Raw genomic sequence first — 25,760 nt, forward strand, 5'->3', positions numbered from 1 at the left:
ATCAATAACAGAACAAACACAACCACCATAGCCGAGGTGCACCGAGGACGCAGTATGGCTGGCAGTCCGTTCTTCAAATGGATAAAATTAATCAAATGAGAGAGAGAGAGAGAGAGAGAGAGAGAGAGAGAGAGAGAGAGAGAGAGAGAGAGAGAGAGAGAGAGAGAGAGACGAACCCAAGATCATCTTCCAGATAATTGGTCTCTATTGCTCCAAAATCTTGTGTGCCATGCAAGTTGAAGAATGTTACTGATTAAAGATGATGGAATATGGCTGCTCTGGGGCATAGCTCAGTGACAAGTGTATGCATTGGGTCCATCCCCAGCACTGAAAAATAAACAAATAAATAGGAAAAAGATGTGTTTTAGGCCTGTGTTTCATCTTTCACTGGACAACAGAGATTTCCTATAAAGGACAATATTAAAATAATTAGCAAAATGTGTCTGTATAGTAAATGTTAGTATCAATATTGAGGTTTTTTTTTTTTTATTGTACCGTGGGTTATGTGTGATAGTGTGAACTAAAGTAACAAGAGCAGTTGTTTTACCCTCTTCCTGGAATATATTTCTAAAGTCCTTGGCATACACCCAACCATTGTATGTGGCAAAAATCAGTGAATGCTCGGTGTGTGGGAAAAAAATTCTATATGGAATCATTGTCTATCTGATTGCTGAATGAGAGGTTGGGGCGACATGTATTTTCCTCTATATATTGGAGAAAACTGCTGAAATGATTAAAGATAAAGAACATGTTGTTTAAAACTTATTCTCAAAGGGTATTTTTTATTAAATGTGTGGAGTAAGGCTGGAGACTTGATTCAGCAGGTAAGATGCTTATCCAAAAGACTCAGGTTCAATTCCCAGCACCCACATGGCAGCTCACAGCAGTCTGTAACTACAGTTCAAGGGGATCCAAAGCTGCCTTCTGGCCTCTGCATGCATTGCATATGTATGGGGCACAAACATACTTGAAGGCAGAAACATATATATATACTTTCTTTTCCCCAGCCCCTGATCAACATACAAACAGGGTTTCCCCATGTAGCCCTGGCTGTTCTGGAACTTGCTCTGTAGACCACACTGTCCTAGAACTTGGATATCTGCCTGCATTTGCCTGTGAGTGCTGGGTTTGAAAGTGTGCACCACCACCACCACCGCCACCGCCCGTTATATAAAGGAAATGTTAGTTATAAGTGTATCCGGTTCTCTCCAGAAGCAGTGTGTGCTGTTAATGTCAGAGCTCTCTCCAGTATGCATGAAGCGTTTTTGATGCACAGTTTGCATCCCAACTCCTGGGATGAATATTTTCATAGTAATACATTGAGAACTGAAACCGTGATTAACGCCTTTATTTTTTTTAAGGTTTATTTATTTATTATATATAAGTACACTGTAGCTGTCTTCAGACACACCAGAAAAGGGCATCAGATCCCATTACAGATGGTTGTGAGCATCTTAAATGCTGAGCATTATATTTAGTCTCTTCAAAAAAAATTTTAAATTGGGCTGGAGAGATGGCTCAGGGGTTAAGAGCACTGGCTGCTCTTCCAGAGGTCCTGAGTTCAAATCCCAGCAACCACATGGTGGCTCACAACCGTCTGTAATGGGATCTGATGCCCTCTTTTAGACTTGTCTGTAGACAGCTACAGTGTATTCATGGAAAGTAAATAAATAAATCTTTTTTATAAAAAGAAAAACAAAGCAAAACAGAATAAAATGCAGATCACGTGCTTCCAGTATGGAATAGTACTGGATATATATTACTTTCTTTGTTTGCTATTTTTTGTTTTTGTTATTTTTCGAGACAGGGTTTCTCTGTGTAGCCTCGAAACAAAGCAAGAATAAAAACCAGCAGGGCAAACTTGGAATCTTATAGCTGTCTGAAGCTTTTTTTTTTTTTTCAAAAACAATTTTTTTATCTGTCATTTATTTATTTCTATTTTATGTGTAAGAATATTCTGCTTAAACGTTTGTGTGTGTATCATGTGCATGCCTGGTGCCAACAGGGTCAGAACAGGGTTTCAGATCCCCTGGAACTGGAATCAGTGATGGGTCTGAGCCACTATATGGGTGCCGGGAATTGAACCGAGTCCTCTGTAAGAGCAACCAGTGCTCTTTTTTTCTTTCTTTCTTTCTTTTTTTTTTTTTTTTTTCCGGAGCTGGGGACCGAACCCAGGGCCTTGCGTTTACTAGGCAAGCGCTCTACCACTGAGCTAAATCCCCAACCCGCAACCAGTGCTCTTAACTGCTGAGTCATCTCCCCACTCCTGATAAATGGACACCTCCATTCCAAAAACCTTACATGGCTCTGCTGTTCAGCTTTGTTACTCGCAATATATCTCTCCATCTCTCTCTCTCTCCCCTCTCCCTTTTCTCTCCCTCTCCCTCTCCTTCTCTCTCTCCCTCTCCCCTTTCCCTCTCTCTCTCCTCCCCCACCTCTCCCTTCCCTCCCTTTCTCTCTCCTCCCCTCCCCCTGCCCCCGCTGGTTCTATTTCCTGCGTGTATCTCTTCTTTTTTTTTTTTTTATAAATTTATTTTTTAAGATTTTATTTTATTGTATATGAGTACACTGTAACTGCCTTCAGATGCACCAGAAGAGGGCATCAGATCTCATTACAGATGGTTGTAAGCCACCATGTGGTTGCTGGGATTTGAACTCAGGACCTCAGGAAGAGCAGTCGGTGCTCTTAACCACTGAGCCATCTCTCCAGCCCCCGCGTGTATCTCTTCTTGACAGTTATGCCATGGCTCTAGCAACTGCAACATCTTGGGGGCTCCAGTGCACCCTGACTTCCCTTTCACAGTTTCATCCAATGGCCTTTCAGGTCTTCCTGCCTCTCAGAGCCTTCATGCAGGAACTCCTCTGTCATATGCTGCCTGGCCTCAGTGGCTCTCTGAAACCACAGAGGAAGATCTATAACACCTTCAGTCTTGCATCCTTCATGGGTCCAAAGCCAGCGCCATATGACCGACATTGCCAAAATCGGCCATCAGCTTGGGATAGCCCCTGGAACTGCAGGAGTTGCAGCTTTCGTTTGCAGTTGCTTTCTAGGAACAGAGAACCCAGTAGGTCTTTTCCTTCCAGAAACTAGGATGCGTAGGAGGGTCAGGGGCCCCGGAGGGCAGCATGCCTTTCAGCACCAGCCTTGCCTGCAACGTTTAACTTAGTGGTGCTCTTTTTCCAAGTGTGTATTTTGTACTTTTTCTGCTGAGCTTGTTCTTTTTCATTGCTGACCTGTATGACAGTCACTAATTAATAAGGACCCTGTGCCAGGCATAGTGACTCTTGTCAGTCTTTAATCCTGGTGCCCGGGAGGCAGAGTCAGAAGGCTCAAGAATAGCCTTCTCCACACAGTGAGTTCCAGGCCAGCCAAAGCTACATAGTCCCAACAAAGCATGTTACTGATTCAATATGAAGTCTTCTTGAAATGGTCTCCGCCCAAAGAATTAGTCCATCCCTTTTTAAGCAAATTCTCAGGTCAAAGGCAAAGAGCAGCCATAATATCACAAGAATGGCCCCTAGCACCATCGATAGCTAATACTGTTCGTCTCTGAAATCTCTTGAGCCTTTCCTCCACAGTCCACATTGCTCTCAGTGCTAATCTCCCGGGTTCTCACGATGCCACCCCGTTAAGCTCTGCTTAGAGCATTCAACTACTTTTCCAGTCCAATGTTCCAACGTCTTCCACATTGCTTCAAGAAACAATATGGCGGGTTCTCTACAACAACAGACCATGACTTCTAAACCTCCCCACAGGGCACAGCACCACCACCAGCAGAAGACCAAATATTCAAATACCCAAGACTCTGAGGGATACCTCTTTCAAACCACACTTACTGTGTAACTCTGCCTGAACTGGAACTCACAGTGATCTGCCTGCCTCGTGCTGGGGCTAAAGACACGATGCCTGACTCCACTGTTTTATTTTTTAATGAGTGATTACACAGACATCGATGCTTTACTTATCCTTGTGGTGACCCCGCAACAGTGTTCTCTCATAGGTTATTCCTTCACCAGATGAGCCGATTCAAGCCAGATCAGGTTATAGTAAAGACAGGTTTATTGGGAAGAAAGGGTGTGTGTGCAGAGAGAGAAGAGAAGGAGGTATGAAGAGGGAGAGGTAGAGGGAGAGGGAGAGGAGGGAGAGGGGAGAGGGAGGGGAGAGGGAGGAGGGAGAGAGAGAGAGAGAGAGAGAGAGAGAGAGAGAGAGATCGAACAAAATGGATTATATAGGGAGGAGCCTCTGGGGGAAGGGGAGTCCAACCCCTGGGCTAAAAAGTTCAAGGTTGAGGACAAGATATGCCAGGTAGGGACTTAGGGATGCTGGGAGAACCTGGAGGCCACATCTGCTTTGATAGGTAAAATAATGGGTCTCAGTCCCTTGTCCCAGGGCCCCAAACCAACATCCTCCAGCGAAACAGAACTAGTTGAATGAATGGATGGATGGGTTTGTTCATTAGGAACTGATGCCCATGAATATGGATGGGGACTGACAATCCCCACTCCACTCTCCATGCTCAGATGGGAATCAAGCCCAGGGCTTTTCGAGCAGGGCCTTTGCATTAAGTTCTGTACCCAACCCTGTGACAAGTCCCAAGATTTGCATTTACCGAATTGGAGACTCAAGAAAGTTGAGGGCTTCATTTCAGTCTGGTGGGTGGGCTCCGGGAAAAAGTAATGTTTCAACTGGAGACCAAAGGAGGAAAATCCAATGTTCCAGCTTGAAAACAGAGGAGGCCTTCCTCTCTGCCTTTGTGTACTGGTTAGATCTCCCACTGATTGGCTGAGACCCCTCCCCCTTAGAGAGGGCAATCTGTTTTACATAGCCTGTCCATTTAAATGCTAAACTCATCTAGAAAATATCCTCATCGAATTGCCCAGAACATTGTTTAACAATGTTTGTTTGTCAATGTCTGGGCACTCTACAACCCATCCATATTATACATAAAATTCTCCACCACAGGGACCGAGAATTTAGTTCAGCAGCACTGTATGCCTACTGTTTTGAATCCCCCAAACCACAATAAAATATGTAAATAATAAAAATAATCATCAAGGGCTGGAGAGATGGCTCAGAGGTTAAGAGCACTGTCTGCTCTTCCAGAGGTCCTGAGTTCAGTTCCCAGCAACCACATGGTGGCTCATAACCACCTATAATTAGGTCTGGTGCCCTCTTCTGGCCTGCAGGCATACATGCAGGCAGAAAGCTGTATGATATATACATAATAAATAAATGTTTTAAAAAAAAATAATCATCAAGGGGCTGGAGAGATGGCTCAGAGGTTAAGAGCACTGTCTGCTTTTCCAGAGGTCCTGAATTCAATTCCCAGCAACCACATGGTGGCTCACAACCATGTGTAACGGGATCTGATGCCCTCTTCTGGCCTGCAGGCAGAACACTGTATACTTAATAAATTTTTCTTTTCTTTTCTTTTCTTTTTTTCGGAGCTGGGGACCGAACCCAGGGCCTTGCGCTTGCTAGGCAAGCGCTCTACCACTGAGCTAAATCCCCAACCCCAATATTTTTTTTTTAAAGTGACCATCATGCCAAGTGTGGTGATAAATACATTTAATCTCTGCACGTAGGGGCGGAGACAGGTGAACCTCTGTAAGTTCGAGGATAGCCAATGTTCTATAGTGTGACCCTGTCTTAAAAAAATTAATCATCGGGTTGGGGATTTGGCTCAGTGGTAGAGCGCTTGCCTAGCAACCGCAAGGCCCTGGGTTCGGTCCCCAGCTCCGAGAAAAAAAAAAAATCATCACAGGGTGAGAACAATCACCGTAATGAGGTTTCCAATAGCAACGAACAACTTACACGACAGAATGTGCCATGTAGCTAGGTATGCTGTGGGCTCTATCTTCTAGGTTTGTGCAAGTACCTTCTATAATGTTTGCAAGATGATAAAGATTACCTAGCAACATATTTCCCAATGTGTGTCGCCACTGCTAAGCAATGAATGACTACGTATTATCTTATCTTAGGATCTCCCCCAATGCTAACTCAGGTTGTATTAACAAGTACCACAGGCTGGGGGACTTCGGTGACATAAAACATTTATTCAGATCTGGAATGTTGAAAATCCAGGATCAGCACAAATAGCCTTCTTTCTTGTTGACAGAAAAGCACTCCTCGATGCTCCCTCCCCTGCAATCTTCTCTAGTGTTTCCTCTTATAAGGCCATTGATCCTATTCATGACAACTTCACCCACATGGCCTGACTGTTGCCCAAAGATCTCAATATATGAATAGAGTAGGGACACATACAGCCCAGCACACACCCAATTTACAGATGAGGAAGAAGGAACTCAAGGCTAAACTTATGAATACATCTTGGAACCTTCCCTAAGTGTCATCAAGTTAAGACTTTCTGTCGGAGGTCACAGACCTGGGACTGTGCTAGAGCTGTGGGGACTTGGGGCATGGCAGCTTGTTGAATGTGTAAATGAATGTGAACAGGACTTCAGTGAAGATTGCCAACTAAGGTTGCCATGTGCTGGGGCTCTCTCCGGAGATAACAGTGTCTAAGCCTGGCACAGAAGGTGCTCACTGAAAGGATACATGAATGTATCCTTGTCAACTTCTCAAGGGCAAGCCTTGAATTCCCATCTCTATTGACTCACGTGACAAGCCCTCGGGAGTAATAAGTGACAGATCCAGGAGTAGGTGAGCCCCATCACTGTACAGTGCTCATGGCTTACAGGACAGGTAGCAAGTCTGTAAGTGAACTGTACCTGACTCTTGCTTACATGTGTGACCTTGACCCAATCACTAACTGCTTATGTTTGCTCCTCACCAGAAAGTAGTGAGAGGACTGAGTTAGCCAGAGCCAGACTGACTCTATGACAGGCTGCAAGCTGACAGTTAGGGAAACTAGGCTTTAAGTTTCTGTTTCCCAGAAATGAGAACTCCCATCCAGGAACCAGTGGTCAGCCAACCACAGCCATGGGCAACCAATCCGAGGATACCTTGACATCTGGCCTGAAGTAAGAATAGGTAGCCAGAATGAATAAGCAAACCCCCAGGAGGTCTCCAGAGTCCTAACCAACTGTAGAATTAGACCCTTAGAGATAGAGCTAAGGAACCAAGGTAAAGGGGCACACAATCATCCCTGGAATTCTCCTAATGACAACAAAAGCTGGGCCTATGAGCCCACTAGGTGTCTCTATTCCCAAAGGGGGAGATCCTTGCATCCACGAAATCCAGTCAAATAAAAGCTCTTTGCTTTTGCATACGACTTAAGTGTGGGGTGTCCTTCTTTGGCAATCTTTGGACCCTGTCAGTAGGTAAGAAACAATCCCTATATCAAAGAGCTTTTTTTTTTTTTTTAAGATTTTATTTACTTTATGCGAGTACACTGTCGCTGTCTTCAGGCACACAAGAGGAGGGCATCAGATCTCATTACAGATGGTTGTGAGCCACCACGTGGTTGCTGGGATTTGAACTCAGGACCTCTAGGAAGTGCAGTCAGTTCTCTTAACCACTGAGCCATCTCTCCAGCCCCAAAGAACTTTTAATATGGTAGAGACTTAATAAATTAAGACTGGAAAGATGGCTCAGGGGTTAAGAGCATAGACTGTTCTTCCAAAGGATCTGGGTTCAATTCCCAGCACTCACATGACAGCTCACAACTGTCTATAATTCCAGTTCTAGGGGATCTGACACCCTCACACACACAGACAGTTCCAGAAGATCTGACACCCTCATACGGACAGACATACATGTAGGCAAGACACCAATGGACATTAAGTAAACAAACAAAGAAACAAACAAATACGGACTTATCTTTGCTCAGGATAAATACACAGTGGTTGTCAATGCTCTCTCAGCTTTGTTTTTTTTTTTTTTTTTTTTTTTTTTGAGCTGGGGACCGAACCCAGGGCCTTGTGCTTCCTAGGCAAGCACTCTACCACTGAGCTAAATCCCCAACCCCGCTCTCTCAGCTTTGATGTGAGGATGTGCAGGCCCACAGGAGGAACGTCAGGACTCCTCTAAAACCAATACAAATCTATTGGCGTGAGATTCTTGGTACGTATCTTCACAGAACCCCACCTCTGGTTGGGGTGTCTCTGACAGCCCAGTTTAAAAAAAAAAAAAAAACAACAAACAAAAAACTGATGTCCTATTGGAAACTTTAGAAGCTAGCATCCAGCCAAATCCTCCTTCACTGACAGACACTCCTCTTTGAGGGATATCTGGTATTTCACCAGCAGCTTGGGATGGCAGACTCTTCAGGCCTCTTGCCAGCTAATTCATCTGAGGCAGGATGTAGTAATCCACTGGCCTCTGTAGCCTTATCCCTGAAATGAGTGCTATTAGCAGCGGTGCCTGATGTAGTAGGCCGTCGGGAACACGTCAACGTAAATTGCACAGGAAGTTTGGGAGCTGCCATTGTTCAGTCTTTGTTGTGGGCTAGAATTTGGGCTAGTTGAGGCTGGCCTTAAATGTCTGACTCTCTTGCTTCTTGCCTCCAGACCTAACGGCTGTACCGCACTGCCTAACTCACTCAGCACTTACTCAGCTTGGTTTTTTTTTTTTTTTTTTTTTTTTTTTGGTTCTTTTTTTTCGGAGCTGGGGACTGATTTTTTTTTTTTTTTTAATCTTGATTTTGGAGACAAGGTAACTGGTCCTGCCTGATCGCTCTGTGTGCATTGGTGTGCGTGCGTCAGCTAGTGAACAATGGCAGAACAAGAAACCTTAAGTATTCCTAATGTGAGCCAAGTGACTCTCACCACATCACCCAGAAACCCCCAACTCCCACACACGGACACTAAAGTCGCCACCATGCTCAGACTGCCTCTTCCTCGAGCCCACAATCTTGAGTCCCAAGTACCTGATGTTGGTTTTCACAGAAACACCAGTGACCTATGACAGCAACTGCACTCCAGTTCTGTAGGAACTAGATTGCCCCCTCCCCCTCATCCGGGGCATTTTGCTACCTCACAAGGTAGTGAGGAGGGAAGAGGTGGTCGCACTGGGAAGAGCCCAAGGACTTTTGAAAGTGGGGGAGCAGGCAGGGCAGGGTAACGCCCCTTTAATTCTTTAGGAGGCAGAGGCAACCGGATCTCAGTGAGCTCAAGAGCAAGTTCCAGGACAGCCAGGGCTACACGGAGAAACCCTGTCTCCAACAACAACATAGGTGGGTGCTGGGGGCGGGGTGGGGAGAGAGAGAGAGAGAGAGAGAGAGAGAGAGAGAGAGAGGTATGAATGAGCATTTGTGCCCTGAAAGTAGTTACTAGAAACTTCCAGAGGCCAGCAGAACACACAGACTCTGGAGTCAGACCTTCCCTTTTGGACGGTTTAATCTCTGAGTTTTAGTTACCCTCCTATGAAATGGGCGTGCTAAGACCCATGTTCCAAGACTCTTTTGTGAACTGAATAAGTAAACACAGCCCTAGACTCTTGTCCCTCCTGAGCACCTGACGCAGCGTAGGGAAGCCGCAGCTCCCAAGGGTATGTCTGGCACAAGTGTCTGTTGAGATAACATTTGTAAAGATGAAGTCTGCCAGGCTCGCAGCAGCTGATCTGCAATAAATTAAATATACATACACATGCATGTGCATAAGATGGGGAGGAGGAAAGAGAAACTGTATCCTGGGATCGGGTGCTTCAGGAATCAATAGGGCAGGCGCTTAAACACCTGTCGGATAAACACCATGTGGAGTCAGAAGATCTGGATTCGAAGCCGGCCCGTCTATTAGCAGTTCCGAGGCTGCACCGTGGACACTTACACATGATCTGTTTGTGCAGCCTCTCTTTTTTTTTTTTTTTTTTTTTTTTTGGTTCTTTTTTTCGGAGCTGGGGACCGAACCCAGGGCCTTGCGCTTCCTAGGTAAGCGCTCTACCACTGAGCTAAATCCCCAGCCCCGCAGCCTCTCTTTTATCTTGGTCCTGTTAGCAACCTTAAATCCTTAAAGATCCCCAACAAAGTGGCTTCCTAGGATAGAATTCTACTTAGGCTCTTCTGAACTTTCCAAATAGGCCTGAACTTTTGGGTTTGCATATTTATCCCTGGATTGTTTGAATTTCATTTCACTTAAGAACTTTTATTTCAATTTATTAACTTTTGTTTGTTTGTTTGTTTGTTTGTTTGTTTGTTTGTTTTCGATAGTGTCTCTCTACCTAGTTGACTGCTCTGGCTCTGTAGGCCAGGCCTGTCTCTGCCTCCCAAGTGCTGGGGTTGATGGTGTGCTTCTCCAAGCCTGGCCTAATTACCCAACTCTTAGGAAGCATCCTGCTAAGTTGGCTTAACTAGAATCCCCTACCTCCCATCTGGGAACACCATCAATATCTACTCAGGATCTCCATCCTCCATTAGGCCCCCAGGTGATGTTCCAGTAACTGACCTATCCTCAAGAGATGACTCAACCGTTATAAGCACAGACTACTCTTCCAGAGGACCCAAGTTACATTCCCAGAACCCACACAGCACTCATAACCTTCTGTGACTCCAGTTTCAGAAACTCCGACCCACTCCTCTGGCCTTTGCAAGGCACTAGGGACACATATGATACCTGTGCATGGCTGCAGCCAAAGCACTGGCAAAACACTGGTACACATAAAATAAAAACCTGACAGACATTAAAAACATAAATTAAATACCTGACGTTAAAAACACTTAAGAACCCTGCTGGGTGGGGCTAGCAGGCATCACATTTTACTTTAAGTTTTCTGTCTGCTGACCTTGCCTTGCTCCTTACCCTATAAATTCCCGGTTCATGCTGAATTCAGTGTTGAACCCAGTGTCTCAGAACCACAGCAAACCCCACTGCAGTGGTCCCTCAACCCACCATGATGGCCCTTCCTTGAATAAAATCAGCCAGGCTTTCTTAAACAAGTGTCACTGATTTTTTTTCCCCCTTTTAACTTTCTGTACATGAAACCCCAGCCAAAGGAGATCTTGATTGAGGTCCTTATCAAAGAAAAGGAGACAACAGGACCAGTTGCTTGGAAATGTCTTCCTTTATCAAAACACCTGGAAAGCCAAGTGTGGCTTTACGCTCGATTTGGGGGCTGGAAAAAAAAAAAAAAAAAAAAAAAAAAAAAAAAAAAAAAAGCAGAGGTCGGTCCAGCGTCCGCCTGGAAATGCAGAACTGCCAGAAGGAAATCCCAGAAAAGGAAGGGCAGTTTTAAAAGAAAATCAAGGTGAATTCCAGGCATGAACCGTCCACTGGGAAGGGGGGCTTCCCGACTTCCCCCTCCACCCCCCCAGGTGCGCAGCCCGCGCCGCCCACCCCGGGCGCGACTAAGGCGAGGAGGAGCTGCGCTCTCTAGGACCCGAGGAGGGAGAGCTGCAGGGAGACGGAGCCTCCAGCGGGTGCTGCCGCGAGCGGCCGGCCGAGGGGCTGGAAATGAAAGTAAAGCGCTCCGGAGCCACATGGACCGAGCTGCCCGGGCGGCGGCGCCGGGAGCAGGATGCGGCCGCCCGTAATTAAATAGCATTTACTCTTATTATTACTAATAATAATAACGTAATCATACCTCTAGTCATAGCATACCATTTATCGGGCTCGGCGCAGGCCCGCGGGGAGCGCAGCCCGGCCGAGGTGAGTGCTTTGGCGCGGCGGAGCCCCGCGGGGCAGAGGCCGGGCCACCGCGTCCCCGGCGGCGCGCAAGGTTGGGGCGCGCGAGGTTGGGGCGCCGGGGCAGGGCCGGGCAGGGCCGCGCGCGGAGGATGCGCGGGAAGCCCGGGCCAGGCCACCTGGAAAAGCGGCTTTGCAAGAATAAAGCAATAGCACCTCCATTACTATGAACTGTTTTTTTTGGGGGGGGGATCTCTGCAGATTCCCGTGCCCCTGCCCCAAAGTTTCAAAGTTATTGTGTGGTCGGGCACCTGCAGCCTGGGAGATTGGGTCTCCACTGCAGCCCCCAGGGGATGTCTTGGGATTTTTCTTCCGTGGTGGTGGGGCAGTCTCCCTTGGGTCTGGAGCTTTAGGGGTGCGTGGATGTTTTCCGGATCCCACTGCAAGGAGGTGGTCCGAGGCTTGCAGTTGGGGTCCCCCTTTCCTTTTGTATTCGCTTTGAATCCGCAGTGCCTAGAGGTGGAGGGGCCGCGGCGAGGGCCGGGGACAATGGCCGGCTGATGGGTCGCCCCAGTCGGTTACAGCGGCCACGCGAGTCCGGGGATCCGGGGCCTGCGGGCCCAGCCCTGGGGGAGGGGGCGGCAGGAAAGGGGGGCGCGGTCTGGGTCGGCTGAGCAAGAGGGCATTTCCGGTCGTGGCATCCGTCACTGGGCTCAGAGGCCTCCTGGGTGGGCAGTAACCTGGCAGGGGATTCACGGGGACTGCTGGGTGCCGGGATTGTGGCGACTGAGGGGCGCCCTGGCAGGGATGGGGGCCCTGAGGAAGGGGAGCCGACCCCTCTGGCACTGCCCTCAGCGGACAGAGGGTCTCTCTGTGATCCATAGCTCCTTTTCTTTTTATCTTAGAAACCCTCAGGTTCAGGTGTTTGTGAAGTTCCTGGGTTGAGGGTCCTTTGCAGAGACAAAGCCTCCCTCCCCCCCACACCGGAGGAGTGGGAACGCGTAGAAAGAGTTCATTCTTGACAGAACAGTATGGCTGGGTTGCCAACAGTACATTAATGGGGAAAACTAGGGGCTGGAGAGGCTGGAGAGGCTGGGGCTTCAAGTCGGGTAACTGGGGGACCGCTGCAAAGTGATGGGGGATTGCGGTTTTTAGGTTTGTTTTTTTTTTAAATTTTCGCTTGTTAGCCAGGTCTTAGGTGCTTGAGCACAAGAATCAGAACCCCCAATTTCTTTGCATTCTCCAGAGTGCCTGCAGTTCATCCAGTTTGATGAAAATAGCAGAATGCAGATCCTTGAATTTTTACACAAATGCGATAATTATAGTACGTTTAGCAACTATGTTGGACATGAAATTCCAGCAGAATCTTTCCCTCTACTACCTAGACTTCCGCCACTGCTGATACAACCATACCCTTCCTGATGTCTTCATACTTCTTTCTCCCGTAGAAGTCTGCTGCAAGGAACACAGGATGCTAGGCCTAAACCTGGGTGAAGCAGGTTCTAGAAGGGGGGGGGGGAGAGAGAGAGGGAGGGAGTGTGTGTGTGTGTGTGTGTGTGTGTGTGTGTGTGTGTGTGTGTGTTCCAAACTGGATGTATGTGGGCTCTTCTGACAGTCCTGGCAGTTATGCCAGGTAGACATGTAGCCATCCTTGTTTTCCAGATTAGAGAGTTGGGTATCTTGCTGGGAATTTACACAAGAGGGCTAGGACTCCTAACTAGTTATCTGACTCCAGAGTACCATTTCCAGGAGGGAGATCTGAGGATGAGAGAGTGGCTTTATGGTTCTGAGGTTGCCATGATATCTGTTTAATGGCTGGTGTGAACTATAACCAATTTAGGTAGGGCAGTTCAGAATGTGGCTTGTTGAATTTATTTATATTTAATTAATGCATTTATTTAGTTAGGCTGTGTGTGTTCAATGGGATGAGCTTGTCTTTTGGGTCTTACTTATGGGACAGTGCAATCATCAGTGGGTTTGAGACCCTTGAAATGATAAACTTTGTATAGCATTGTGTGTGTGTGCGTGTGTGTGTGTGTGTGTGTGTGTGTGTGTGCACACCTGCACCCATGGTAGGTCTGATACACACCTCCCAGCACTCAGGAGTTAGAGGAAAGAGAGTTGTGACTTCCAGGCCAGCTTGGGCTACCATAATGAGACCCTGCGTCGTTTGTTTCGTTTCCTTTTTAGTTTTTCAAGATACGGTTTTCCTGTTCTGGAACTTGATTTGTAGACCAGGCTGACCTCGAACTCAGAGGTCTCCCTGCTATACCTGACTTGAAACCCTGTTTTAAAGGAAAACAACAAGGGTGGTGGTGGTAATGGGGTTAAGTACTCTCACAGAGGACTTGAGTTCATTTCCCAGCATCTGTGTCATACCGTTCACTACTGCCTGTAACATCAGCTTCACTCCAAAGGGTCTGACACCCTTTCTGCCTCTACTTGCACTCGCTCTGGTGTGCACATAACCACATATACATAACTAAAAAACACCGTCTTAGCTAGGCTTGGTCCACACCTTTCATTCTAGCACTTGTGAGGCAGACACAGAGACAGGCAGATCTCTGAGTTCAAGACCAGTCTGGTCTACAGAGTAAGTTTCCAGAACAGCCAGGTCTACCTAGAGAAACTGTCTCAAAACAAAACAACCAATAATCCTCCACCCCCCCCCAAAAAAAAAACCGGAAAAAAGAGAAGAAAGTATGTGTGTATGTATGGCGCTTGGTGCCTATAAAGCTTATTTATAACACTGTGTCCTCTGTCCCTCCTAGCTAGTAGACTTTGTCTTTGTTGTTAGGGTGTGTGTGTGTGTGTGTGTGTGTGTGTGTGTGTGTGTGTGTGTTGGGCTGGAGAGATGGCTTGGAGTTTAAGAGCACCGTTGCTCTTCCAAAGTACTGAGGTTTGATTCCCAGCATCCAGTTGGTGAATCCCAGCAGTCCTTAACTCCACTTTCAGTATATCTGAAACCTCTTGTGGCCGCACAACATGGTACACAAGCAAAACAGCCACACACATAAAGTTTTAAAAAATAAAAATTTTATCCCCATGCACTTGAGGGAGGGAGGGAGGGTACATGTGTCATCGCAAGTGTATGGCAATCAGAACTTGCCGGAGTCCATTCTCTCCTACCGAATGAGTCCAGGGGATCAAACTCAGGTTGTCAGACTTGGTGGCAAGCACTTTTACCCACTGCACCATCTTGCCTGTGGTGGGGTAGGTCCAGTCCTTTTCTAGATGAAGAGTGTAAGGCTTAGAGGATTGCAGATGTCCACAGGGCTCATGACTAGTTTCCTGTCGCTGAATATTCATCCTTTCCCAGAGTCCTGTGCAACCCAGCAAATCAAAAGCTCCTTGGGTAAGCTGCCGTGAGGCAGGTCCGGGTCTGGACTCCTTGTAGTCTGGCTGGAGATACAAAGGGGAATTCAGGAAGAAAACGGGCTGGAGAGCCTAGCCCTTGAGTGGGTGCCGGGTTCAGGAAGAGACCCTGCCTCAAATGTTGGACAGTGGTAGGGAAGGACACCTCTGGAATGTGTGCTTGAACACAGGTGTGGCCATCCACATACATGTGCATATAGGCACACACACAATTAGTCTTTTAAAACTGAAACTGAGAGCTTGGAAAGAAGAGAAAGAGTTCTGGGGTTAGTGCACTAAGAGGAGGCAAGATAGCCCCTGGAAATGTGGAGGAAAGTTCCCTGCAGGCGGTAGGGCCTGGGATGAAAGCAGGATGACGCTCCGCCATGGTGGAGGACACAGAAGGAAGGCTTGGGTTTAGCCTCTGTTATTTCTGTGCACGGAGACTAACATTGTCTATCTTCAAATGTTTTTCTTTAATATATATTTTAAAACTTACTTACTGTTTTGTTTCTTTCAAGGCGGGGTGTCTCTGTGTAGCTCTGGTTGTCGTGGAACTCACTCTGTAGACCAGGCTGGCCTCGAACTCACAGAGATCCACCTGCTTCTGCCTCCCAAGTGCTGGGATTATTTTGTGACTTACATTTTATCTGATTGCAGTTTGTGAAGGGTAGGCACCTGTGGCCGTATTTTACTAAAGGAGATACTAGGGGACTCCGGGAGCACCTTACAGAATTTAAACCCAGGCCTCTCTGACTGTTTTATCAAATGTGCTCCTGCCTACGGTAGTAACCTTCTTCTCATGGAAACAAAAACAAAGACCAGGAAAGTAAGAAATGCCATAACCATCGGGTTCACATGGGGAAAGGTTAGCAGGTGCCTCAAGGCCAGAGTTCTCCTGAGGTGTCTGAGTTCCCACATCCCACAAAAAAGGCTGCAGAGGGACCATATTCCTGACTGTGGAAATCTGAGCAATTCTATTCCTTAGGGGCTTTAGGGGCCTCAATTATCACCCTGGAAGAGCTTGGAGCTAGGGCACAAGACAGACAGGGACCATTAACCTGAGCTTCCTGTGGACAGGAACTGGCTCTGATCCCGCCTCTGCCTCCAGCCGTGGTGGACGTGCCAAAAGGACACATTCAGCCATTATGTTGTCAAATTGAATTATCCCCCAGTGCGGAGGAGGCAGGCTTATTTTGCCTGAGGTGGAAGGTCTTCCTAGAAGAATTTCTATGTGAATGCTTGAGAGATTGGATAAGAAAGGCCAGAGAGAGGCCATTCCGAGCAGAGACAGAGATGGATGGAAGCAGGGACAGGTAAAGCCTGAGGAATGAGTTACCTGGTACAGCCACTGTGTAGGGACAGCTATGAGTTCCAGTTGAAGTCTGGCGCTGTCGCCGCAGGCCCTTTGATTGTCCGCACTTGAGTTTCCATATCTGGAAATGACCTCTGAGAACATTTGTTTTTCTTCTCTTTTGAATTTTAAATTTTATTTTTATTTTTTTATTTTTTAAAAGATTTATTTATTTCATGTATATGAGTACACTGCAGCTGTCTTCAGACACACCAGAAGAGGGCATCAGATCCCATTACAGATGGTTGTGAGCCACCATGTGGTTGCTGGGATTTGAACTCAGGACCTCTGGAAGAGCAGTCAGTGCTCTTTCCCATTGAGCCATCTCTCCAGCCCTAAATTTTATTTTTGTTATGATTACTATTACTATTATTATCACTAAGTAGCCCTGCCTGGACCTGCCTATAGAGACCAAGTTAGTGTCAGTGACCCTCTGAGCCTGGCTTTCAAGGGCTGGGGTTGCAGGCATGTGCTAGCATGTTCCGATGAGTCCTGAGGCTTGCTGGTGTTTGACAGTTATTCCAGAGAGCTAAGTGAGAGAGCTAGAAGGTCAGAGTTTGGGGGGTGGTTTGCTTCTTAGAGCACCTCCTGCGCTTTTAGAGGACCCAAGGTTAGATCCCACCACCCACGTTGGGAGGGTCACAACTACATGGAGCTCCAGTTCTAGGGGATCAGTGTCTTCCTCTGGCCTCCAACTCAGGACCACATATCTACACATAGACAGATACATATACACATAACTTAAAACAAAACTTTAAAAAATAAAGAAGAGGAGCCGGGAAGCGGTGGCACAGGCCTTAAGTCCCAGCACTTGAGAGGCAGAGGCAGGCGAATTTCATGAGTTCAAGGCCAGCCTGCTCTACAGAGGGAGTTCTAGGAAAGCCAGGGCTACAGAGACTTTGTCCTAAAGAGGGAAAGAGAGAGGGATGGGGGCGCAGGAGGGGAACTAGATGACAGAATTGTAGGTTCATCCTGGTCTACAGAGGGAGACTCTGTGTTTTTTGTTTTTTTGTTTTTAAAGTGGTCAGAGAGAGATGGTTAGGTGATTAAGAGCATATATTGCTCTTCCAAAGGACCTGCGTTCAAATCCCAACACTCACATCGATTGCTTGCAACTCCCTGTAACTCAGGCTCCGGGATCCAGTGCTTTTCTGGCCTCTACAGGGACCCGCACTCACACACAACCTTCACACAGACCTGCACATAGTTAAGAATAAAACTAGTCTTTTAAAGATTTGTTTCTTTACTTACTTTTAACATGCGTTGCTGTTTTGTCTGCACGCATGTCTGTGTGAGGGCATTGGATGCCCAGGAACTGGAGGTGCAGATGGTTGTAAGCTGTCATATGGTGCTGGGAATCAAATTTGGGTCCTCTGGAAGAGCAGCCCGCGCTCCACCAATTAGCTACTCTTCAGTTCCCAAATAAAACAAATCTTAAAAAAAAAAAAAAGAAGCTAGAGGGATTTTAAAATTTTTACTAAGGGGCTGGAGAGATGGCTCAGTGGTTAAGAGCACTGGCTGCTCTCCCAGAGGTCCTGAGTTCAATTCCCAACAACCACATGGTGGCTCACAACCATCTGTAATGGGATCCGATGCCTTTTGGTGTGTCTGAAGACAGCTACAGAGTACTCATATACATAATAAATTAAAAAACCTTTTACTAATTTAGCAATACCACCCAGTAATGCCCCTGTGGCCAAGCCCAGCTTCTGAGTTTATTTAACCCCCCCGCACCCCCAAATCATCCTGTGGGTGTGTGTCTTGGTTGTCCACATTTTATTGCTAATAGACAAGGGCAGGCACAGAGTTTAGATGGCGTTGTTAAAAAAAAAAAAAAGTCTGCAAAGCACACAGAGTCTGTCTACAGCAAAGCACACAGAGTCTGTCTACAGCAAAGCACACTGAGTCTGTCTGCAGCAGCCATAAAGGGTGAGTGGAGAAGCTGGTGAGGTCTACAGCGTAGACCTGAGTCACGGAAGGTGGGGTGTCTGCAGGGGAGGGCACCCTGCAGCTGGAGGCTGCATGGGCTGAAGTGATCATTCTGTCAGCTCCAGGCCAGTGTAGAGGCCAGATCCTTTAGTCCTATTTAATGGTGCATAGCAAACAGGCTCCTCTTCCTGTGACAGCACCAGCTACAGAGCTCCTTCCCACCTTATGTAGTCTGTTTCTGGGCAGGCTGTGGGATAGCTTCTGCAGGAGTTTGTTAGCACTCCTGAGAGCCCTCTGGGGACAGAATACAGCATTTCTGTCTCCAGAACCCATCTTCTCTCCAGCACCTTCTGGGTGGCTTCTTCAGGGACAATTCCTGAGCCTTGTATCAGGTTGGGATGGGAACAAGGACAGCAGCTGCCACATATTTACACAGGGCTTGGTTCTTTCTGCGCCCTCTATCATACCCACTCGACTACTCCCTGAGGGAAGTCTGTTACCATTGCTGGCCCCATTTTACAGATGAGGAGCCTGGGGCTCAGAGAGACAAGGCACGCTTCCACAATTGTGTAGCCGTCATAGAGCAGGAGTCATGGGCAAGCCAATAGGACTGTAGAACCCAAAGGGTTTTTTGGTTTTTGTTTTTTATTTTTTTTCTTGGCTTTTAAAGACAAGTTTTCTCTGCATAGCCTTTGGTGTCCTGGAATGCACTCTGTAGACCAGGCTGGCCATTAACTCAGAGATCTGCCTGCCTTTGCCTCGCCTGGCCTTGTAGGGTCTTATGTAAACCAGGGTGGTCTCAAACTTACTGTGTAGCTGAGGTCAGAGCTGAATTCCTAATTCTCCTGCCTCCATTCCAAGTGCTGGGAGAGGAGTCAGTCAGTAAAGCGCTTGCCACACCAGCTTGCGGTGTGAGCTTGATCCCTAGTACTGGGTGCAGGAGCTGGACGGAGGGTGGGGGCTAAAGGCACCTGTTGCTCAGTCGTGAGGAGTTTGGCTCCCTCCACTCACGTAACAAGCTGGCGTCCTTGCAGACTCCTGTAACGACAGGTCTGAAGAGGATCACTGGTGCTAACTGGCATCCAGCTTAGCCAAGAAAATGGGAACCTCAGGTTTAGAGAGAGACCCTACCTCAAATAAGCAGAGTGACAGACAAGGACACCAGACAAGTGCGTTCCTACTCCTACCTCATTCCCACTCTACTCTTACCACCACTTCAACACCAAATCCAACCAACACCACTAACCGAACCCCAGCCCCAGCCCCACCCCTGACTCCAACCCCACTCCTACTTTAACCATTACCCTTACCCCAACCATAGCCCGAACACTAAGGCTAACTGTAACCCTAACCTTAATGCTAACCCTGTTAGCTCAGTTTTCCAATTGAAAACACCACAGGAGCAATTTCCTAACACATCCATCAGAGAGATTAGGACAAACCATTATACATCAGCTAATAGTGGGAGATAGGGAGCTTCTGACGCCTTCCTTCAAACACGGATGCTCTTCCGGGCAGGAGTAAAGCACCCCACAGCCACTGTAGGGGTTACTGAATTCGCACACACGTCTCTAAAAGGTTGGCGCGGTGATGCAGCCCTGTAATCTCAGCCCTGGAGAACGGGAGGCAGAAGGATCCTGGGACTTTCTGGCAGACTGTCAAGATACACACAAGATGGGCGTGCATCTCACCCTTTGAGAACCCGAAGTCTGTAATTGCCTCATACAAGATGCCATTGGATTACTTAGTCCTTTTCTCTGTCTAAGAATGGACCCCAGAACCTCTGACTGCCATTGAGCAAGTCCCCAATCCAAATCTTTTTTTTTTTTTTTTTTTTTTTTTTTTTATTAAAAGGCATGGACTTACAATGTAGCCCAGGTTGGCCTCAAGTTCTTGGAACTCCTCCTGCTTCAGCCTCTTCACTGCCCAGCCTGGTTAATTAATTTCTTATCTGTCTGGACTGGTAGCTGTTTTCTATCACCAACATTTATTCAGTCATTTATTAACTTATTTACAGCAGCGGCTGATTTCCTGTCACTAACAGTATCTTGGCAATCCTTCAAAAGATAATGTCCCTGGCTTTGAGGAGAAAGCGGGCGCTGTCAGTCTTCCTCTACCTCCAGAGGCTCTTGGGCTCAGAAAGGGACCAGGCAGCGTATCTGGTTCTCTGAGGTCAACAGATGTATCCTCCTGCCAGCTTGAGGTTCTGAAGTGTCAATGTCAGGCAGGAGCCCATCCCTGCCTGTGAGCCCCAGGGTGACGGTCCAGGCTGGAATCAACCGTCCTGGGGTTTCAGAAGTTACCCTGGAGCAGCTGTTCCCTCTCTCTCGTTCCATCCCATGAAGTGCAGTCCCCCACCCCCCAACACCCACCCCCACACAGGTGGAGGGACACAGAGCAGGGTGGAGCAGTGAGTCCTGCCTTCCATTCCCAACTCCAGCGGCAGGCACTCTGGCAGTGCACACATGAGAATGTTACCGTTCTCGGCCTCTGTCTCCCCTTGTGTGCTCCAGTAATATTTGCCCTCTGTTTGGTGTGAGGATACAGAGATGGATGTCAAAAGCTGTAAAGATCAGCCAGTGTAGACTAATGTCAAGAGGGCTTAGTAACCTCCTGAATGTTCCTTCTCCGTTCTCTGCCTTAATCAAACCTGTATTAAGCCTCCTTGTGTTCTTGATTCTTCTTGTCATCTGTCTTTCGTGCAACAGCCAAAGGGAGCTTCTTTAAGTCAGGCCCTGTCATTCCTGCTGGAAACCTTTTCTGCATTTAGGCACAACATAGTCCTGCTTGTCCAGTGGGATTTGTAGCTCTCTGGTCAAGCTGCAGCCTGTACCTCCCCCCTTATTTGCCCCTTGTTTTCCTTGAACCTACAGAGCTTGTTTTCCTTCAAGTCGACTGCCCTCAGCTGGGCGCACGCTAGTCCTCTGTCCTTCCTCCTTCCGTGTCTCAAATGCGAGTCCTCTGAAGGGTCTCCCCTCCATCACCTACCCGATTTCCTACTTGTTCCTCACTCTTGCCTCTGCCTGTCTTGCTGGGTGGGTTTAACACCTATTATGTGAGCATGTGTGTTCATGTGTTTGCAGATATACATCTGTGTGCTAGCGTGTGTTCATACGTGGGCATGTTCATGTGTTAGCCCTCAGGAACCATCCATCTTCTGAGGCAGGATCTCATTGTCCTGGAGCTGACCTAGGAAGCTGGAGTGGGTGGCCAGCGAACTCCAGCAACCCAGCTGCCCCTGCCTCCACAGCTCTGACATTATAAGCATGCATCACTATGCCTAGCCTTTTAAAATTCTTTTTTTTAAAAAGATTTATTTATTTATTTTATGTATGTGAGAACACTGTAGCTGTCTTCAGACACACCAGAAGAAAGCATCGGATCCCATTACAGATGGTTGTGAGCCATGGTGATGTGGTTGCTGAGAATTGAACTCAGGACCTCTGGAAGAACAGAGCTCTTAACCACTGAGCCATCTCTCCAGCCTGCCTTTTGAAATTCTTAATTAATTTATGTGTGTGAATGTTTTGTGAATATCCATGCATCGGATCCTCTGGGACTGCACTTACAGACTGTCATGAGCCACTGTACAGTGCTGGGATTGAACCTGGTTCTCCGTAATAGTAGCGAGTCTCTGCAAAGCTCTCCAGCCCTGTGACCAGCTTTTGAATGTGGGTTCTGGGAATCAGGCTCAGGTCTTGTACCTTTTTTATGTACTGAACCATCTCCCCAGACCAACATGCCACCTATTTTTCTGCCTGCTCGACCGTCGTGAAGATCTCTGAGGGCTGGGAGCTGGAGAGATAACTCAGTGGTTAAGAGCACGTATTGCTTTTGCAGAGGACCTGGGTTTGAATCTCATCACCAATACGGTAGCTCTCAGCCATCCATAACCCCAGTTCTGGGGGACCCAACAGACATACACATATGCATTTAAAATCTACCTCACAGGTAAGGTAATATAAGCAAATCTTTTTAAAACAATATCTATGAGGTCAGGGGGTTATTAACTGTGTCCCAGTACTGGTGACAGGACATCCCCTTTCAGGTGAGCACTGTTTAATGAGGAATAAAAACAGCAAGTTGGCCATTGTTCTTACCAAAAAAAGAGTGGGCTAGTCAAAAACTGCAAAGTCAGTGTTGACCGAAACTCAGTACAGCAGAAAATATGTTCTGACCTGCTGTGGGGGAGACATGGGAGTCCTGCCGGGTAGACGGGAATATATGACCAGCCCCATCTTACAGATAACAGAACTCACAGACATGTCCTCAAGCAGCATGGGACAGCGATGAATTTAGTCCCAGGGCCGACGGCCACTGTCATATCCTGCCTTCCTGTTGTGTGCTACAGGAAGTCGGAAATAAGACACTGGCATTGGGGTCTCTCTGAGTGGTGACTTCTGGGCAATTTATGTTTATTTATTACTATTTATTTATTTATTTTATTTTTTTGAGACAGTGTTTCTCTGTGTAGCCCTGGCTGCCTAGGAATTTGCTCTGTAGACCAGGCGGGCCTTGAACTCGGAGATCTTCCTGCTTCTGCCTCCTGAGTGCTGGGATTAAAGTCGTGTGTCACCGCCAGTGATCACCTTATGCTTCCTTACAGTTTCTGAGGGCGACCTTCTGAGGGTGACCTTCTGCTACCCTTACTTTATTTCCTTTTTAAGCTTAAATGACAGCTTTATTAAAACGTCAGGGGCTGGCGAGACAACTCAGAGGTCAAGAGCACTGCTGAATTTCCAGAGGACCCAAATTTGGTTCTCAGCACACAGGTCATTCAGATGACCCCACCGCCAGATCTGCTGCCTCCGGCCTTCTCAGGCAGCACAACTCACCTGCACATGCCTATACACGGACACAGATACCTAAAAAATAATAATAAAAAACATAACAAGTTGTCATGCATGGTGGTACACTCCTTTAATCCCAACACTTGGGGAGGTTGGTCTTTGTGAGTTCAAAGCCAGCCTGGTTTACATAGTGAGCTCCAGGCCATCTAGGAATACATAGAGAAATCCTGTCCCAAGAAATTAAAAAAAAGATGGCCGGTTTCAAAGAAAGCAGCCTGCAGGCTGCCGAGGCCCGTGGACACCATTTCACTCTTGCTTCTTAACCTACTTTCTTGCCTTGGGCCTGGGGTGGTGCCAGCAGCTTGGCCTTCCTCAGCAATGCTGTGGCCTTGGGCCAGTCCCCATCCAGTCTAAGCCTTATTGTTCTGTGAACAATGGGATGATAAATCCTACTTTTGAGGTGATTGTGGGCACAGATGATTCTTTTGCACAGAGCCTTTTGTTTCAGTCCCTTCTAGATCAGAAGCGAAAGATATGGGACTACAGGGAAAAACTCTTCTCCCAATGGACTTTGTGCGCGAGCGCGCGGGTTCATGTGTATATGCATGCATACGTGTAGTGTGTGTACACGTGTGTTTGTGTATATGTGTTGATGTACATGTATAGTGTTCCTGTGTGACACCTGGAGGCCAGGTGACAACCTTGGGTAACATTCCTTAGGAGTCGTCTGCTTTTTCTTTTTATGTAGATGAGTGTTTGTCTGCATGTCTGCGTGTGTTTGTACCACCCGTGTGCCTGGTCACTGCTCCAGAAAAGGGGTGCCAGATCCCCCAGAATTGGAGTGACAGGTCATTGTGTACGGGCGCCCCTATTCCAGATGGGTGCTGGGAGCCGAACCTGAATCCTTTACTAGAGCGGCAAGTGCTATTAACCACTGAGCCATTTCTCTGGCGTGCTTTTAGAGATCGGGTCCCGTTGGTTTGGAGCTCATTGAGAATCTGCCTATCCCACTTCCCCGACTTTGGGATTGCAGGCGTGTGCCGGTATGCCCAGCGTTTTTATTCTTGGTTCTGGGTCCCCGTGCATGTAAGGCAAGCACTTTACTGACTAAAATCTCTCCAGCCCTAGACTGTTCATTCAGCAAGGTTTACCGTGTGCCTCGTGTAGTTACTGTAAATTTGAAGTGATAAACAGGAACTCTTTTTTTATCTTCAGTAACTGAGATGCGGTCAGAAAGAATGCAGTGTTGCTGGCCGCACACGTGTAACTCAAGGGCATGGGCACAGCGTATTGCCTGTGTTCATAGTTGGGGGGATGCTAGCTGTCAGGAGGCGTTTTCTCGGCTCCGCTCACAGTTCCTGCTGTACATCTTATTTAACATGTCGATCTGTGGAAATAAAACATGCCCCTCCCTGGCAGCCATGGGACAGGGAGGCCAGGAGTGGGTAGACATACTTCAAGGGCTATGGGCACTTATCAAGAGATATGTGCGGGCCCAGCTTGCGGGCTGGGAGGGTTGAGGAGGGTGCAGTGAAACTTTTCCTGCTCTGACTGGGGAAGCCATCGAGAACCATGGCTTCCAAGTGTTCTCAGGGGTGACGGAAGCTCGGGCGGCAAGGGCATGGTATGTGGCCAGCCTGCATTCCGGAGGGACTGCTGCTCTTCAGCTAAACTTGAGGTCATGTATGCATGAGGACAGGGTGAAGACAGGCTGTGGGAGACCTGTGTCAACAGAGGAAGTGATCAACGGGCCAACTTCCAGGGTTCAAATCCCAGCTCCGTCATTTCTCACAGGGAGACCCCGGTAGGCTGTTTCACTCCTCTGTGCTTGTTTCCCCGTCTACAAAATGGACTATAATTGTTCCTTCTTACAGAGTACTGTAAAGACTGAGGTGATATTTCAGGCTCTGTGGCAGGAGAAAGCATGAGTGATGAGTGATGGCAGCCTCCTCAGTCTTGTCCTCAGATCCCTGGGCCCCTCCGACCACTGGCTCCTAAGCACTGTTTCTCTGGGCTTCTCAGAGATGAGTCAGGTGCAGCTTCGCCTTCAGGAGTCACATGATTGCATCAGCTAGGATAAGCATGGTGGGTACAACGGGCGTAGAGCACTGAGCCTGGGTGGAGTTGGGAGAGGCTCCCTGGTTGAGGGGACGCTGCAGTTGAGCTTTGAAGCTGCACTGGCTATGGAGGAGGCTCCGTTCAGAGGAGGCAGCCTGATGATACAGCACTGCTAGCGTGTGACCTTCCGGGCCTTGCCACAGGACCAGGGGAGGTCAGGCATGCCCTGCTGTGCTGCAGACACCAACTGAAGAAGGTGCACTTTGTCCTCTTGGGAGGGGTGTCGCAGGAAGTCTTACTTGTTTATTTGTTTAACTTGTCATTCTTGAGAAGTTGCAAAAATTGTACAAAAAAAAAAGAATTCACCCAGCTTCCCCTAACAGTGGCATCTTGTGTAGTTGATGTATATTATTAATACCAGAGAACCAGCCTTGGTACATCACTACACGACAGCTTATTTAGGTCTCATGACATAGTGACTGTGTGTGTGTGTGTGCATGTGCGTGTGTGTGTGCATGTGCGTGTGCGTGTGTGTGTGTGTGCATGCCTGTGTGTGTGTGCGTGCCTGTGTGTGTGTACATGTGCGTGTGTGTGTGTGTACATGTGCGTGTGTGTGCCTGTGTGCGTGTGTGTGCCTGTGTGTGTGCGTGCGTGTGTGTGTGTGCCTGTGTGTGTGTGTGCGTGTGTGTGTGTGCGTGTGTGTGTGTGCGTGTGTGTGTGTGCGTGTGCGTGTGTGTGCCTGTGTGCGTGTGTGT

General features: G+C 47.7%; 1 protein-coding gene across 3 annotated transcripts in view; it reads left to right on the forward strand.

Annotated features, from left to right (window-relative positions):
* Nucleotides 1-11,010: 11,010 nt before the first annotated feature.
* Nucleotides 11,011-25,760, forward strand: part of Zc3h7b (zinc finger CCCH-type containing 7B) — a 48,334-nt gene continuing 33,584 nt past the window's right edge. The window contains 2 exon segments of one of the 3 annotated variants that reach the window (NM_001434677.1): nucleotides 11,297-11,544; nucleotides 21,998-22,108. In NM_001434677.1, coding sequence (NP_001421606.1) covers nucleotides 22,085-22,108 — 24 coding nt within the window. In that variant the 5' untranslated portion in view covers nucleotides 11,297-11,544; nucleotides 21,998-22,084. 3 annotated transcript variants of the gene reach the window in all.

The sequence above is a fragment of the Rattus norvegicus genome, chromosome 7 (genome assembly GCF_021556685.1).
Source record: "Rattus norvegicus strain SHRSP/BbbUtx chromosome 7, alternate assembly SHRSP_T2T, whole genome shotgun sequence".
NCBI lineage: Eukaryota > Metazoa > Chordata > Mammalia > Rodentia > Muridae > Rattus > Rattus norvegicus.